Below are 17,453 nucleotides of genomic sequence, written 5' to 3'. Positions count from 1 at the left end.
TCTAGTTCATTTTAAGTGTCAAACTTGATGGAGAGAAAATAACCCCCCCCCCCTTACTGACATCCTCTTTTCTTCAAACTGCTTCAATCGAAATTGTGACATGGCCATTTTGTTACCAATAGTCCAAAGAGCATATAGCAATGTCTTCAGGATGGACACAACCCCCCAGAATCCCAGGGGCAAGGGTTTTAAGCTATACCCCTGTGCGTATAACGTTTTTATGGGATGGGTGATTATATAAACTTTGGATCGGATGGGGTTCAGTTGATTGAAAGTTTTAGTGCTTTTTTAAAAGTTAAAAGTTATTGGAGGGCAATCAGCCCTCTCCCCCAAGCCTATCATTCTCTAAAACACATGGAATTAAAATTTTAAGAAAAGGTATTTTGTTCAGCATTGTTGAAAGGTCCAGTAATTATGTCTTTGGAGATGTCAAACCCGCTGTCTAGAGCCGTGATTCCCAACGTGGTCCCCTGCCCCACCGGTGGGGCATTCGACTGGAAGTACTCTAGAGCCTTAATTTAGAAAAAAAAATGCAAGTTACGCCATATTCACATACACTTGAAGAGTAAAGCAGATACATGATAGTTTTGCAAAGACGTCATGCATTGTATGAAAGGCGTTGCATAACAAAAATTTTTATTCGCATAAAATACACCTAGAGGACAGCTCGAAAAAAGATACCACGCTAATGGCCCTTTAAGCTTCCTTCGGGTGAATACGCCTAAAATTTGGGTAATAAAATATAGATATCACAAGGGAGGCATTAGGATTTTAGAGATGCCTAGGTGGGGCATGGCCCAAAATCGGTTGATAACAACTGGTCTAAATAGAGAGAGATGAGATATTAATTTCTACATCTCTCCCCCCGCCCGCACACGTACCCATACCTGTATATGTGTGAAGGCCCATGGGGAGTTAGGCAATTTAGGCCTTTAAATGCGGTCTTTCAGGCATTTGATACACCCCCCCCTGCACAATAAAAAATTCACGTGCTGATCAATGGTCTGCGTTTCGCTGGTGCTGATATCCTGATTCAATACCTTCGGCTGGGAGTACAATGCGTGGTTGGGGGCAGATTATTTGACGCTTCCCGTGTTTCATTTTATGACTATAATTTTTTGACTTGAATAAAACCTAATCTATTGTTATTATAATCTGTCGGTTGCACCTTGAAAGGCTGTCGATAATTCCTGACCATTTTATATAATGATTTGCGGTCCAGACAGTTTCCATATGTTTCAAGTATGAAAATTTTATTAGCTCCAAGTGGGTCCAATTCTGTCTAGAAAACATTATTCGAATTTACACAGTTTTGTTTAAAAACTTGTCCAAAACAAATTTGATTCGTCCTAAAAATTAAAAAAAAAATGAGAATCCAGTTTTGGCGGAAAAGACCTGCATATGCAGTTATTGGTTGTAGCGGGGGGCAAATTTTTAGGAAAAGAATCGGGGCTGGCAGATCAGCAAAAAAAAAGCCAAAAGCAGATCAAATGGTTAAACAGTTTAAGAAGGTATAGCTTTCCTTTGAAAGCATATCTGTCTTTGGTAATAAACAAATCCGTAATTTTGAAATTTTATGTGCTAGAGATTTTGCAAGATTTAGCTTATTAGTTTTGCAAATAGATTTTGCTTTTCTTATTTTACTTTAACTTTTTTTTTCTTTATAAACTGTTATTATAGACGGGTTTTTTTTGTTTTGTTTTTCCAAGACATTTCTTAGGGTAATCTAAAATGACGCAACTTGTAACTGTAGATTTTATTTTCAGGGATTTTATTTTTATTAAAAAAAAAAAATAGTTTCTAGGCCTCAAGGGGACTTCTCCAGTTTTATAGGATGGCGTCCGTACCACTGCACGGTAGATGACGGCGCTATCGAGGTTATTATATTCATTTGTTTTACGTGACTATATATATTGTTTGTTAAACTTGTTGATTGTAAAATTTTACGTATACTTATTGGCTCGATGAGATTATTTCAGAAGCCTAAACTCTTAAATACGATATAAAAAAAGGACAAAGTAAAATACTAATATACAGAATATAAATTCACAGAGATAGGGTAAAAATTGTCCTGATCGTAAGCAGCAGGATTCTTCTACTCAAGAAACTATTTTATACTAGAAAATTAGTTTATTATTATACATAAATAAATTTGAGTTGGAGGACAAACTAACAAGAACAATGAGCTCGGCGGGTAGATGAGCTTACAATGTTGGGGTTGTGGGTTGTCTGAAAGGGAGAGGGGAGGAAGCAAAATACATATTAAATATTAAGGTGTTTAAAAAATATAAATATGGTTACTTGAATTAATCAGGAAGCGAAAAACCAAATTTTGAACCCAAACTTGCAGATGTGAGATTAAATCTATGTCGATATCCTAGATCATGTAACCCTACTTCTGAAACTGACTACCAGCCTCTGAAGGGTATTAGACTGAATTCTAAACCACCACGGTCTAATTTCAGGCAGGACACTGCTGATTTTTTTTTTTTTTTTTTTTGCAACTGTGAAAAAACACCATGGGCCTTTGCTATTCTATTTCTGTTTTTGCGGTTTTCGGGCATTCTGGTTATAATAATTAGCTTCAAACCAGAGTCTGATGCCATGTGTGGTCTCTGTATTGCCTACGACTGATACTTACAAGGCAGGTACTAATTATGTAATGTAGTTTACATTGACCATTTATTTATTGACTTTTATTTTTCAGTTGTCTCGTGTGAAAAATGGAAGTTATTCAGTAGTTCCTTTAATGACTGCATCAGTCCCATATTCTCTAACGTCAGTTGGTTGGATCGACAACCGTACTCTAGTCACCTTTGATGTCAAGGAGCGTCTTCATCTTTTTGACGTTAAAGATCAGGAAGAGATTGAAGAATTGGATCTATCTAGTGTTGGAATCGTCTATTCATCTGGTACCTTTAAAGGATTAGCGACAGGATTCGATGTGCATAGAAGCTTGGTAAGACAAATAGTATAAATGTGGGCATAGCAATATATCAACTGTATTTCAGTTGGGTGTCAAACCGTAATATTTGGTTAGATATATATTGTAGACAAGATCGTTTAGAGTTTGTGCGTAGACCGTTTCGTGGATTACACTACTGTTTTTTTGTTTTTTTTTCCTTTCGAAATTTCTCATATTGTATGCATGGGCTGCTGTTGCCATCTTCTGAGAGACACTCTTCAAGGTAGTTCGAAGACAGGTTTTAATATTCGAAGACAGTAAATCAAACTATGTTGACTGAAGGTCAGAGCAGCTATTCACTTTCTCTTTGGCAAATACCAGTTTCCCTGAGATAACCATTTTTAATGAGGAAACTTAAAATTTTGCATATTTAGAAACAGCGTAAAAATTATATTTCATTGAATATAGCGTAATCAAAATTATGTTTTGGAGGCTCGATTTTTTCAAAGATTTCGTTTCCTGCAACCGCCTCCTCCAAGGCTCTCTTAAGTGAGAAGATGACTACCATCCTAAAACCGTTAATGTTCAAGTTTAGTTTTCGTGTAAAAAAGCCTTAACAATGATAAAGAATGAGAAGCCCCCGGGGATCAGGCTGTAGAGTCTGTCAAATATGACATATATCCCAGAGAAGCAACCTTTCATAAGATACGTGTGTTATATTCCAAAAAAATACGTTTGTTGCAACATCTTGTGTATGAAGATGCAGTTTTTGTCAAAAATTACATTTTATTTTGATATTTTTCCTTGATGTTCAAGGTGGAAAATAAGTTTTCTGTACAAAGTTCTCGACAATTGCAATTCAAATGATGTGCTTCTCGTTTCGATCCGACGCTTTTTCGAAGAGTTTCAGGCTCTTTTTCAAAATTTCTGTAAATTTGTTTTTAAAATAACATTTTACTATTAAGGCTAATCAAAATAATAGTTAACATTCCTAAATCTGCTACAAACGGGTAATTTTTTCTCACTTGATTTTTTTTTTTCGTATCTTCAAACTTTTGGTTACTATGGTCCTTGATTCATTCTTTACTAGGCTGATGATAATCAGCCCGTAAAATATTCGTTGGCGGGGGGCTATAAATGTAAAAAATCAAGTTTAAGATCATTAATTTCCTTTTAGTCAAGGGTGCTTTTTGGACACTTTTTTTGTAGGGTGGGGGGGGGTCGCGTTTTATATTTTATTTTATAGGATTTAATTAGATGATCAGTCGCAGCTCTGTTGACTTTAAAATGATTTGTAAATCTTGAAGTTTTTTAGGCATCATATAAAACTATTTTTGTTTAAGGTCATATAAGCTGTTTACTTTTTATAGGCAGCTGCTTATTTTTGGGGATTTATTTTATGATTAGCGGCAACTCTGCTGAGAAGTGTCAAATTTGGTGAATTTGTGGTAATATATAAAGCTTGAATTTTCCAAGACTGTACATCAAGCTTCTTTTGTCTGCAGTTTATTTTTTTGTGTGTTTTTTGTATGAATAGTTGCAATCCTGCTGAGATGGAGGACGTTCAAACAGCTTCCAAACTATCGTGGTGACAAAAACTAATTGAGAGTTTTGGTGTAAACTGATGAAAACTTATAAATGAGAATTGTCGAAGTTTTGCTTTATTGTTATTGTAAAGCTGTTTGGCCTCATATCCTCAAACTTTGGAAAATATTTAAACCATTCTTTTGCTGTAGCTCTTACTAAACTCTTCATTACTTATTTAATGATGTTAAAAGCCTGGGACTCTACATAAAATTGTCATATTACATGTATTTTAAGTATATAATTATGTTTTCAAAAAGTGACTTGACGTGATAACCAATGAGATCATATAGCGTCTCTTCAGTGAAATTGCTTTTACAAGCTGCGATACCTTTTACCAGCGTAAAATTCTTAATTTTTTTTATAAGTCTAATAGCATATTCTTCTTTTAGAACATTACTCCGTCAGGATTTTTTTTGCCATGTGCAGAAGCTGACACTTCCACCTTCAGAGTAAGTGTCTGGGCAGTTCATTACATTGAATTGCAACCTTTTCGCTATCATTTTTGATGTTTTTAATAAGATTGAATTTGTTTTTATGTACGCGTACAGGTGTCGAATTTCGAATAACGAAACACTCTCGAATTTTGAAAGACAATGACATAAGCTGCCGTGGAACATTAAATGTTTTACCCTACAATGCAACCAGTATAAATAGACGGTTAGAAGGTAACGTTTTTCAAAGTAACATTAGGGACAAGCGACCCCCTCCAGGCATGAAATGGAAGAATAATATTTCCGTGTTGTATACAAATGCTGATGTACTTTCAAACAAACTCGATGAACTTTATTCTTTGGTAAATTTACAGAAACTGATATAGTTATCGTGACTGAGGTGCTTCCAAAGCACTGCCTAAGCCCCGAAGCACATTTCTGTCAACTGAGTGGCTATAATATCGTGTACAACAAGTATTCGAAAAGAGGAATTTGTATCCATGTTTCGTCGTCGTCAAACTTTAAATATGCAGAAGTTGATGTTTCGTTTACTATGGAGTTAAGTAAAGTAATTAGTGTGGAAGTTAAGTTGCCAGGGTTATCCCAAAATGGGAGGATTGTAGGCATATATCGAAGCCCATCCAGAAATGAGTTTAGCATGTTAAATGATAATCGTCTGCTGAGTTATCTGTCGTACCTTTCGTCTGTTTCCTCAAAAATTCTTATTCTTGGTGACTCCAAAGCACCCAATATTGACTGGTTATCCTAAGCTACGTCAGGGACGGACCAGAATTTTGCTTTTAAACTTGTGCAAACCTTACTGGATAATTTTCTGTATTAGCATATTGTTGATCCCACAAGAATCAGAAGTAATTCCACTCCCCATGTACTAGATTTGGTGATCACTAAATCTCCAGATGACATATTAGACCTTTAGATGCTGGCACTTCTAGGTAAAAGCGACCGTGTAGTTATGTATCTATCAATGAATGTAAGTGCAGCGGTGAACTCTGGTTCTAAACTTTATTATGATTATAGCAAGGGTCGTTAAGATGAAATTCAAGACTTTATCCGTTCCGTTTCTATTGTTGAGGAGCTTCAGTCTAGGAATTCAGATGTGGATGTTGCTTTTGAGTTCATCCGAGAGGTTATAAAAGATGCATGTGATAGGTTCGTTCCACATTATTACATAAAAGAAGGTTCAAGAAAAAGAAGACGACTGCCAAAATTTGTACTTGATGCTATTAGTGACAAAAATAAACAATGGAGACGGTATATGTTGGAAAAAAAAGAAGACTCGTGGTGTGTATATAAAAGGGCTCGGAATCGCGCCACTCGTTCTCTACGCGTTAGCCGGGACTCACTCGAATCGTCAATCATTACTAACATTCGAGAATGTCCAAAGAAGTTTTTGAAGTATGTTAATAGACTTGTTGAGGAAGACTGATTCCTCAACTGATTCGTGCATTTTTGATGACCCAGCTACTAGTGAATTAATAAACGTTGATCAGAAAAAGGCTGATGTGTTTAATCAAGTGTTTTCGTCTGTTTTTGTAAATCCAAACGATGTCCATGCATGCAGTCTGGCCCATTTTATCGAATTTGTTTCAGCAGACAGAGTGCCCTTCAATGACTCTGATATTTCTTCAGAGCAGATTTTAAAAATTCTCCGTGACCTATCCGTTAATAAAGCTCTAGATATAGATGGTATTTCTAACGCTTTTCTTCAGAAGACAGCCATGTTTTTAGCTGAACCTCTTGCGTTTTTGTTTAACCATTGTCTATTGAGTGGTAAATGCCCCACAGGGTGGAAAAAACGCTTGTAAAGCCACTCTATAAAGGAGGATCTAAATCCCAATTTGGAAATTATTGTCCAATTTCAAACACCTCAATTTTCTCGAGAGTTTTTGAAAAGATTATTGTATATCAGATACAGGATTACTTCAACCAAAATAAATTATGGCATCTGTCACAACATGGTTTTAGAAAAAACAGGTCATGTAATATGCAGTTGCTAGAAGTTGTAAAAGATTTCCAAAATATGGCTGATTTCGGTGTGAAGTTTGATTGCTTGTACATTGACTTCAGTAAATCATTCGACAAAGTTTCAGTTAGTTTGTTGCTTGAAAAATGTGAAAAGTATAAGCTAGGCAGTAGAACTTTAACTTGGATCACAGATTATTTATCAGGCTGTTCTCAGCAAGTTATAGACGGTAGTGCACTTTCAAGTGAAAGTCCGAATTTCAGTGGTGTGCCACAAGGCAGTGGTTTGGGCCCAGTGTTATTTTGTTTTTTTGTCAACGATTTGCCTCAAGTATTTCGTCACTCCACTGTCAAACTGTTTGCAGACGGTATAAAACTGTATAAAAGTGTTACCTCCCTGATAGACGTCACCCTTATTCAAGAAGATCTAAAGGATCTAAATGCCCTAAATGATTGGTGTAAATTGAACTCCATGTTTGTAAACCATCAAAAATGTTTTGTACTCCATTACTTTTCGAAAAGCTCGACTTATCATTATTCTCTTGGTGATACAGCTGTTTCATCTGCAGATTCAGTAAGGGACTTAGGTATTCACTTTGATAACCAGTTGAAGTTTCATAAAAATGTGTCAATAATTTCACGAAATGCTAATTACAGTCTGCTTCGGATTAAGAGAAGTTTCATGAAATTTAACCTTCACGCTTTTATGACACGCCGGTGGTAGAATATTTAACGCCGGTGGTAGAATATTGTTCCTCTGTGTGGTATCCTACATGGAAATGTGACTCGCAGCAAATTGAAAAGGTTTAACATCGGGCATCAAAGTTTGTGCCATATTTGAGTCATTTACCGTATCAGCGTCGACTGGAGTGTTTGGGACTTCCTTCCCTGGAGTTTTGACGGGTTAGGATTGACCTGATCAATACGTTCCGTTTTATGAGGGGTGTTGATAATGTGGACTGGGCTGATTTCTTCAAACTTAGTCATTACTCAGCCACTCGACAAAACTCGTATAAAATGTATCAGCCGCACATGTACAAGAAAAAAGGTCAATGTAACTTTATTAACTGTGTAACAAAACTTTGGAATAGTTTACCTGATACCATAGTTTCTACTCAAACAGTGCAATTATTTAAGAGTGCTCTTGTTGAAACTGAGTTCTATGAAAAACAGTTTCTGTAATATAGTTGTTGCATAGTTGTTTTTTCACTGATTTTTTTTTTTTTTTTTTTTTTTTGTGTGTGTGTTTTCCAGTGTTGCTGTTTAAGATGTCATTTTTTGTGTTTGTTATGCGATAAGCCTATGGCTTCCTCCTTTACTGGATAAAATAAATAAATTAGCTCGTCTTAGGGTCAAACCAGCTGTTTCTTTTTTTTAAGGAAGGGGAGCTAGTGGTTTTTTCTCTCTTTATATCAGTGTCAACCCTTCGGAGAAGAACAACAGTTTGAAAGCTTTCCACAACACCTTGGTAACAAATATTAAATATTTGTTGAAATCAAAATAGAAACGACTCATAAACAAGTACACTCTTGTACACTCTTGATGAATATTGAATGTTTTATTTGAATTAACATAGTACAACTTATGTTCATCAGCTTACAAGTCAGACAAAGAGGTAGAATTTGATAGAAACAACAGCAAAAATGCACACTTCTTAAAAAAACAGAAAGAAAGAGAGGTGATCAATTGGAAAAACAAGTAACTTCAAAAAACTTGTATAGCTCGATACTGTAAGCTGGAAGAACCGTCTTCATTTAATTTAACCTCCCACAGCAGTTTAACCTCCCCTGCTCCGACTCTGGAGGAGGGTTTCTTAGCCACTGCATTGTGATAACTACTAGTAAACTCTGCCTTATTTTTTCTTTATGCTATTGGAAACGTATGCCTAATGCACGAAATTGATATTTTAGGCAATAGCGGGTGAATTTGCATGTTATCAATCGATAGTAGTTAGTTGTGGTCAAGTTTTTGTGCTTGGAACAAGGAGTGTCCATGCCGTTATTTTGAGGAAGTGGCAAGAACGCATCGATTACCTAGTGAAACAAGTAAGTTACACTTTAACAGCTTTTACTATCATTTACATACTCTTTTAAAATTTAGGATCGGTACCTTCCCTTCCTAGGTTTTTTTTGCACTTGTACTGTGCGAGATTTGACAACAATAATCCTGGAATCATTTTATTATGAACACCGCATTTTATTATCAATAAGACAGTGCTTGTTCATAGGAAGTGAGATGGTGATTTTGTTTGTTTCACACAGTTTGACGATTTTTCTCAGTTCAATTGACAACAATGGGTTGAGTATAGCCTTGTCTCTATACATGCGTGTTTTCCTGCTCTTACGATAAGAATTAGGGTTAATTTTTAATATAAAATTATGTGTAATGAAATTGCTGGTTCTGTTTGTACTTATTCATCTCAGAATAATATTCGCAAATCAAATATTTATCCCAAATTAAGAAAGGGTGTGCTTTTTTCTAACTCTTTGCGACAATTCTTTTTCTTTTGCTCAATTGAAAGTATTTTTGGGATCCTCCCGCATAATTGTGATATCTTCAGCTCTCTTTTGAGCCTAAGGTATACTGTTTCTGAATTGGCTCCGGTGATAGTATTAGTTCTGGAATGAGCCCATTTAAAATGATGTTATTTTCAGTTTTTTCAAAGACTAATTATTTTTAACAGTAGAGAGTTGTCCTGAACGTCCATTTGCCTTCTTTTTCCATCTGTTACCTCTGGATCCTTTAAACCACTTGAAGACAGTACCCATAAACGGGTTTAATCCTCTCAGAACTTTCGAGATCATTTTTCTCTGCTTTGACAAGACATTGTATTGTAGCATTGTCATCATGTGAAATCTCACATGTATAAAATAAGAACATAGTTAATACGATGATGCCGATACAACTGGAAAAGAAAGGAAGTAAAACTGTGGTAAGCATTTAAAAGCTGGCCCATCTTGACTAGTCTGTCATTGTTGTCATTGCACTGACTACAAAATGAATTCGTGTGCTTAATTTTTAGGCCTATTGCATTGCTGACTAGAGGTCAACATTTTTATTAAAAAATTTAGTTTTTAGTATCTGAGAACCAAATAATGAACTGTATAAATAAGAGTTATAAAATTAATACAGAACTATTAATTTTTTTTTTGTATTTGTATATTTAAAATGGCCTTTGTGTATGTTTGTCTTTATGCCTTTTTGTGGACCTAATAAAAACTAAGTTATTAAAGCTGGAAAGATGAAATGGATTCCAAATAATTTTAAAAGCACGGGTGTTGCTGTAGACTGTTGAAATCATAACATTATTGTTGAAAACTACCCCATCGTTCGCATTTTTTCGGTTGACACCTCCCCTCTTATTGCGAAGGTATTTTGAATGTAACAGAAAAGATTGTATTCATATGCTTTCACTGAAGGGGAGGAGTGGAGTCGGCAAGTCGTAAAAATAAGATTTGTCCAAAGAACCTCCCTTGAAATACGTCAAAAGTATAGATAAGGTTTCTCGAATGAGAACGAAGTACGAGAAAAAAAATGGGTAACTATGATGACTAAATAATTTTTATCCTTTGTTTTTCTTGTGATTTAAAAGACTAGTATAATATTCCTTAACTATTATTTTTCTTTATGGTCCTCTTGAAGCAATGCGTCCATTGTTTATCCTTTATCCTTTGTTTTTTCTTGTGATTTAAAAGACTAGTATAATTTTCCTTAACTATTATTTTTATTTATGGTCCTCTTGAAGCAATGCGTCCATTGTTTATCCTTTATCCTTTGTTTTTCTTGTGATTTAAAAGACTAGTATAATTTTCCTTAACTATTATTTTTCTTTATGGTCCTCTTGAAGCAATGCGTCCATAGTTTATCCTTTATCCTTTGTTTTTTCTTGTGATTTAAAAGACTAGTATAATATTCCTTAACTATTATTTTTCTTTATGGTCCTCTTGAAGCAATGCGTCGTACAAATCCTTTGTATTTTTCTTGGACAAATCCTTTGTTTTTTTTTGTGATTTAAAAGACTAGTATAATATTCCTTAACTATTATTTTTCTTTATGGTCCTCTTGAAGCAATGCGTCCATTGTTTATCCTTTATCCTTTGTTTTTTCTTGTGATTTAAAAGACTAGTATAATTTTCCTTAACTATTATTTTTCTTTATGGTCCTCTTGAAGCAATGCGTCAATAGTTTATCCTTTATCCTTTGTTTTTTCTTGTGATTTAAAAGACTAGTATAATATTCCTTAACTATTATTTTTCTTTATGGTCCTCTTGAAGCAATGCGTCGTACAAATCCTTTGTATTTTTCTTGGACAAATCCTTTGTTTTTTCTTGTGATTAAAAGACTAGTATAATATTCCTTAACTAGTATTTTTCTTTATGGTCCTCTTGAAGCAATGCGTGTATTCCAGTTGAGTTACTAGTGAATTGAAATCATCATGTATCAAGCCTTTTATAAAATTTGATAAACTTTTGCTATTGATTTTAGTTGCTTAAAGTATAGCTGTACCTGTTTAATTTTTTTTTTTTTAGTCTGGAATTTAATTCAATATGTTGCCTTCGGTAGACCTCAGTAGGTATTTATCTGCTAAAACAAAGTGGAAAACTATTATTTTCCACATTTTCAGACCACAATCATAGCAGTATAATTAAAAAAATGACTATGCATAATGCAATTTGAAAATATAATAATAACCAAAAATAATCTGCATTGAAATATTATGATTAAATAACTTTTAATTATCTCCTAAGGGGATAAAAGATTGGCAACCTTGATAAGTAAAGTAGCCTATAATAGCACCTCGGATGAAAGTATTAGTTTTATTTTTAAAAGAATTCGCCTTTCTTTGCTCCATTACTCTGATGAAATCTTAAACTAAGTAGAACCGTTTTGCCCATCGAATTAAATTTGTATGTGGTTAGTAGGGAGAAGGCTGCAGGCGATCTTGCTGCCGGTAATATCGAGAGTGCACAGTGAGGAAGTTAAAATTGTATTAAGTAACTCGGCTTCGAGTTGGATTTTGTGTAGAATCTACAAGTGCACTGCTTCTGTGAGAAATATATGAAATCTCTCGGCAGCTTTGTTTGCCCAAAGCTGGCTACTGCAGGTGCATTCTTGCCCGTATTTACACCCCATTTTCATTGGCACGTATTGTTGCAGCGATTGTATTTTGGAAAGAAAATGATCACAAAAAAAGTGAGCAAGAAAAAACCGGTTTTAATTATAATAAATTATTAAACAATAAATAAAAGCAAATAAACACTTTAATTTAAAAATGTTCCCAATATTTCAGCCCCACGTCCGGGAGCCTTTCTCAACGAAAAAAAAAACAACGAAAAAACGAAAAAATTTTTTTGTTTTAAGGAAATGACACACATAGAAATACAACAATTAAACACACGAAGAAGAAAAAAACGAATATAAATAAATAAGTAAGAAACAAACTCACATATTAAATAAAACTTCCAGCACTGGCGTTTAAACGCAAGAAACCAAAGCGAATGTCTATTTTGATACCATGTGTCACTCTCCTCATACAATCAGTGTATAAATGGAAATCTATCAAAAGTGAAGACTGTAAAAAGCAGGTAAAATATTCAACCAGTACTGATTTTAATAATTGTCCTGAAAAAAAGGATAACCTTGCGAACAAAGGTCAGAATGAGGTAAAAACTGGGAAAAGTCAACGGACTGCAGCTAAACTAGCAACCAAAAGAAATACAGTCAATTTATAATTCATGAATTGGTTGATTAACCTGTGAGATTTGTTTAGGGGTTATGGACCTGCGGACCTGGTGAGAGTGTTTTAAGTGGAAAGCTGCCTTTCTTGGATGTTTTGATTATAAAAAATACTCCTAGCCTTGGATTTTCTATATACAGTAAGCCGACCCATAATGATTGGTATCTACATTTATTGTCAAATTATCCCCCTTCTGTGAAAAGAGGGGTAATAATCTCTTTAGTTGACCGAGTTTTAAAAGTCTATTCACTTAATCATGTAAATTCTGAATTAAATTATATCAAAGATATTCTATTCTGCAATGGATACCCAATAAACCTTATTGAAAATATCATAGATAGACGATTAAAAAAGATAAAACAAGAAAATAGGGAGCCCGTCCCCCTTTATTCAGTTATTCCGGCAATTGAGGAAAAAACTTTCACCAATTTACCATACATTTCAAAACTTAGCGATAAACTTTAAAAAATTTAAATGAACACAATCTCTCTGTTTCTTTCAAAAGTGAACAAAAAGTTGGTCATTTTTTCAACTCAGTAAAAGATATAACTGACCATGTACTTGGTAGTAGTGTCTACAGAGTCCCATGTTCATGTGGGAAATTTTACATTGGTAGGACCCATCAACAACTTGGTGAACGTTTGCATGAACACAAAATTTCAATAGATACGTCCTTGAGATTGGAAAACAAAAATGATAACTTTGATTCCGCCTTGGCTCTGCATATATTTGAAAATCCTACACATCTTGTTTAGTGGAGGAAAAATACGGTTTGACCTCGGGGAAATTGCAACAGAATTTTTTTTACACCAAAATGTTCAGAAAAATCAGCTTAATCGCACAAAAAAAATCCCCCCGGATCCCCCTTGCACAACTATCCGAAATCCCCCTTGAAGGGGGGAAATCAGAATTTCTATTTGGACGTATTTTTGGGTTTAAGTGGTCGTTTTCTATCAAATCAAGCATGAAGAATCCGAATCCGACGTCAGAAATCGCGTTTTCCGTACCCCAGTATCAATTTTCACCTTCACGAAACGGGGGGGGGGGTAAAGTACACAGATCATTAATTTCCAGATTCCTGCGGCTAAAGATCATTTTATATCAAATAAAGTACCGTATTGCCAAAAATGAGGTCAAAAAGTTGTTTTTTTTTACTATTTACCTCATTTCCACCTTCAAGGGCCCGTAATATGGGGGGTTGCTAAGTATAATATCTTGAAAAACCACTTCTTTAATCGAGATCAAAACTTCAGATCAATCAGTTATAAAAGAAAAACGTTTATAACTCAGGTAAATTAATCACAAGAACGTTTTTATTTTAAAGCACAACCTGAAGCTAATTCTTCTTCCTGCTCGTCTTCGTTATCATCTTCATCCTGTCTTGCTGCGGCGTTAGTGCATAACAACCCTTTACATTCCCCTGCAGGCAAAGCTGCAGGGCAAACCGTTCCGACGACAGCTGCATCTGAGCGACTCGCACCCGCTGGTGCACTTGCACCACACCATCTTCAGTAGGCTCTCCGGTGCTGGTGAAGTATCTGTCGTAATGGGAAGATACATATTCCGTGACGAAGAGAGGCGCCAACCCCACTCTTCGGGCTTTAGCGAATTTGACGTGTCTTGCCACTTCATTATTTGAAAATAGCACCTGCAAAAGGGATACTTTGCGGCAGCCAAAATCGGTGGAAGCCACTCTGCCTGAAAAAAAGCATTTGCACTTGCAACCCGCACTGTAAATGCTCGCACCCGGACATCCTTCAGGGTCTTCTCATTGCTTTTCCCTTTGTATATGCGGAGCAAAGCTTTCCCTTCAGCTTCGGCAATCTTCTGGTGGCTGGATCCTGGTGTCATGAAGGTCTTGCAAGAATCCTTAAAAATCCCATCTTTAAGTGACAAGGAAACCACTGCTGGTTTCCCTACGCCGTAAAGTCTAAATGTTGAATCGCAGCCAGACATTGCTTGTCAAACCAGTAGATTTTCTGCTGCTTCGGTTCCTAGTTTGTTCTTGATCCTTTTTATGTCGTACACTCATCCGTTATTTCCATGTGTGTCTGTCTGCATAAAGATATCACATGCATCAAGCTGGGCATGGTACAGCAGAAGGACTAATAGGTCGGTATCATTCCCAATCAAAGTGGTCGATGAAGTTTCAGTGCAACTGACTGAAGTTTGTGCAACTAAGACATCGGCATCATCCTGAGCATATAGAACTTTGCATTCTGAGTTCGCCAGCTTCTCAGTAAGTAGGTCGATGAAACGTTGTTTATTTTTGGGATTTCTCAGAAATTCCTCCTTACTTTTGAAGATCTTCATGTTAGGAGAGAATTCAATCGTTGCACACGACAAACATTTGGTTCTCTTTAGCTGTGTGCAATTTTTCGTCGTCGATGTATCACTGTAAGAGTATAAAACCGCTACTGACTAGCTGAAATGTCTTTTAACATAACCTACGTAAGATCCTACCACCATAGAATGTGTGATTCCGGTAATCCACGGGATTTTATGGGACTAGCGAGCCACCGTCCCAAATTCTCTAGGTGGTTGGCAATGTCACTGGACCCTTAAGTCCCTCGAGTGCATTTGTTAGAGAGGCTTTGTCGTCTGTCCTCATCACCTCGAACGAACTAAAGAGCGATGGTGGAAAAGTACAGAGCTCGAACGACAGAACCTCATTCAAGTCAGAACCAATGTTGCTAGCCACTGCAGCTAGAAGTTGAAAGATTAGAGCAGGGTCGACCATTACCCTCTCCCTATCTATCACCACAGATGACTTCTCAGCCATATTTACAGATTTCTCCTTTCTCCTGAAAATCTATTTGCAAATGTCTTTCGCTTCAATATCCTCCAGAATTGTTTCTCTCACAGATTCGGTATTGTCTGCGTTCACAGATGATGAAGCGCGGACACCAGTAACCACGTTCAATAACTTTGAATCGTGCCAGAAGGGTTCTAGGGGCTCAATGTGTCGACCTATCTTTTCGGTGTCCGCCATGTCTCTAGCTGTCCTCGAAGATATCGCTTCTGCGTGATTTTCAATAGTCAAATCCGCGAGGCCAGTCAGTTTCTGCATGTGTTAGTTAACTAGAACCAAAGTAGGCATAGCAGATGTCCAAATTGTCTGCTGTAATTCAGTCATGCCTCTACCTCTCGTCAGACCGCCACTCGTTTTCATACTTCTCATTAACGTCTGTTCGATCATCAAATCAGGAGAAAGTGCTGCCCAGTAGTTGTCAGTTCTTCGGATGAACAGGTACCCCTGTAACGTTCTTTACTGCCCTGGGTTGTCTTTTCTCAACTGAAACATCGACTGCACGAACAGCCAAGTATACTTCGAGTAAATATTGTGGCCGGAAGCAGCAAGGTAAGAAAGTAATTCCAACAACCATTGTAGATAAAGTTCAAGGTTGCCACTTCGTTCACCTCTCAGGTTCTTTCTCAGGATTCCAAGTAGGTCCATATACTGAAACCAAAGACGGGCAGTTCTGGACTCGGATAATCGTTCTTTTGCACTTTGAAGTATTTCATAGATATTCTCTGCTGCTTCCGACACCTGCACTTCGTCGATGTCCTCTCCTTCAAAGAGAGACTCGTACGCCTGTTTTGCTCTGGTAGCATGTCATTGCCATCGAACGCTCTGTTACCCAGTTCTGGTGATAAAAGTTCCACATAAAGGGCTACCTTCAACATAATAGCCTCTCACTGCGCGAGAGTCAGCTTTGCCTTGTAACATACTACGCCCAATGTTAGGCGCATATACTTGACTTAGGATTTCCAAAAGTCCTGAGTCAGCCATAAGGAAGCCAATGGCTCCTAGGAAACTCATGCGTGTGTGAAATCCACCCAGGACAACAATAGCATTTCTTAAAGCACTTTTGGCAGGCTCTGCATCGACGATACACTTCGGCTTTCAGTAAGGCGGTTGGGCAAAGATAATGACTAGAGTTTTTTCCAGCTCGATTAGTGCGCTCGTTAGCATGCATAAGTGTAGAATAAACACAGGAGATATCGCTTGGGTTGTGGTAAATCCTTGGAAAAAAACGAATATTCGATTTTCCCTGATGAGGTAGCTTTTGGTGTATTGACCATGTAAAGGCCGACCAGCTCATGTATGAGCTTTTGAAAAAGCCAGAGATGCGGCAGAGCGTTTCAACCTCCATTCATTGTCATAAGTGTCACCATTTTTTGTCGAGCAAACAAAAGTCCTTTGTTGCGACTTGGCGGGTTTTTGGTAAGTGTAGAATGGCACGGTGCCGATTGACTTCATCTCATCTCCACTTACTTCTTTTCTTGGTACTGAAAGCTCCGTTACTGGAAAATCAGGTGTAGACACTTCAAAAAGACCCATTCCATTAAAGGTATTCAGGCCGTCGATTGTACCAATGTCATAATTTACGTTGTCTCCTACATACTGAAAGAAATGCAATTTCTCTTTGGACTCTTCTAACTACGTTTGACATGCTGCTCAACATCTCTCAAATCCTTTTACCTCTGAGTACGAAAAGTAGAAGCCGATATTGTGCAGTGTGTCAATTAAAAATCGGGCTGAAAAATGGTGATGCAGCTGCGAAGCCAGTCCTATTTGTACAGGAGACATTAAACCCCGTGGTGTGCATGCCTGCATTATAGCCTGTCCGATAGAAGATATTAGACGAGGCGTGTCGACACCTATCGATGAAAGTAGTAGACAAAGAGATGGGCACACGAAGTTTAAGCACTTCTCTACTGACGATATTTCGTTAAGAAATTCGTAGGAATTCTTCCTGGTCGTAATGGATTTGATTTCACTTCTTATTGTTCCTCCAACGACTTT

At 36.7% G+C, this 17,453-nt stretch overlaps 1 protein-coding gene across 4 annotated transcripts in view; it reads left to right on the top strand.

Moving 5' to 3' along the window:
* Vps8 (vacuolar protein sorting 8) overlaps positions 1-17,453 on the top strand; it is a 286,757-nt gene that overhangs the window by 201,313 nt on the left and 67,991 nt on the right. For all 4 annotated transcript variants that reach the window (XM_089095469.1, XM_089095470.1, XM_089095468.1 and 1 more), the window contains 2 exons: positions 2,708-2,959; positions 8,817-8,951. In XM_089095469.1, coding sequence (XP_088951595.1) covers positions 2,708-2,959; positions 8,817-8,951 — 387 coding nt within the window. The remainder of the gene's footprint in view (positions 1-2,707; positions 2,960-8,816; positions 8,952-17,453) is intronic.

This window comes from Artemia sp. Qi Xiang Cuo, chromosome 10 (genome assembly GCF_049724085.1).
Source record: "Artemia sp. Qi Xiang Cuo chromosome 10, ASM4972408v1, whole genome shotgun sequence".
Lineage (NCBI taxonomy): Eukaryota > Metazoa > Arthropoda > Branchiopoda > Anostraca > Artemiidae > Artemia > Artemia sp. Qi Xiang Cuo.
The sequence above is the reverse complement of the archived record's forward strand: the minus strand, read 5'-3'. Positions and strand labels throughout refer to the sequence as shown.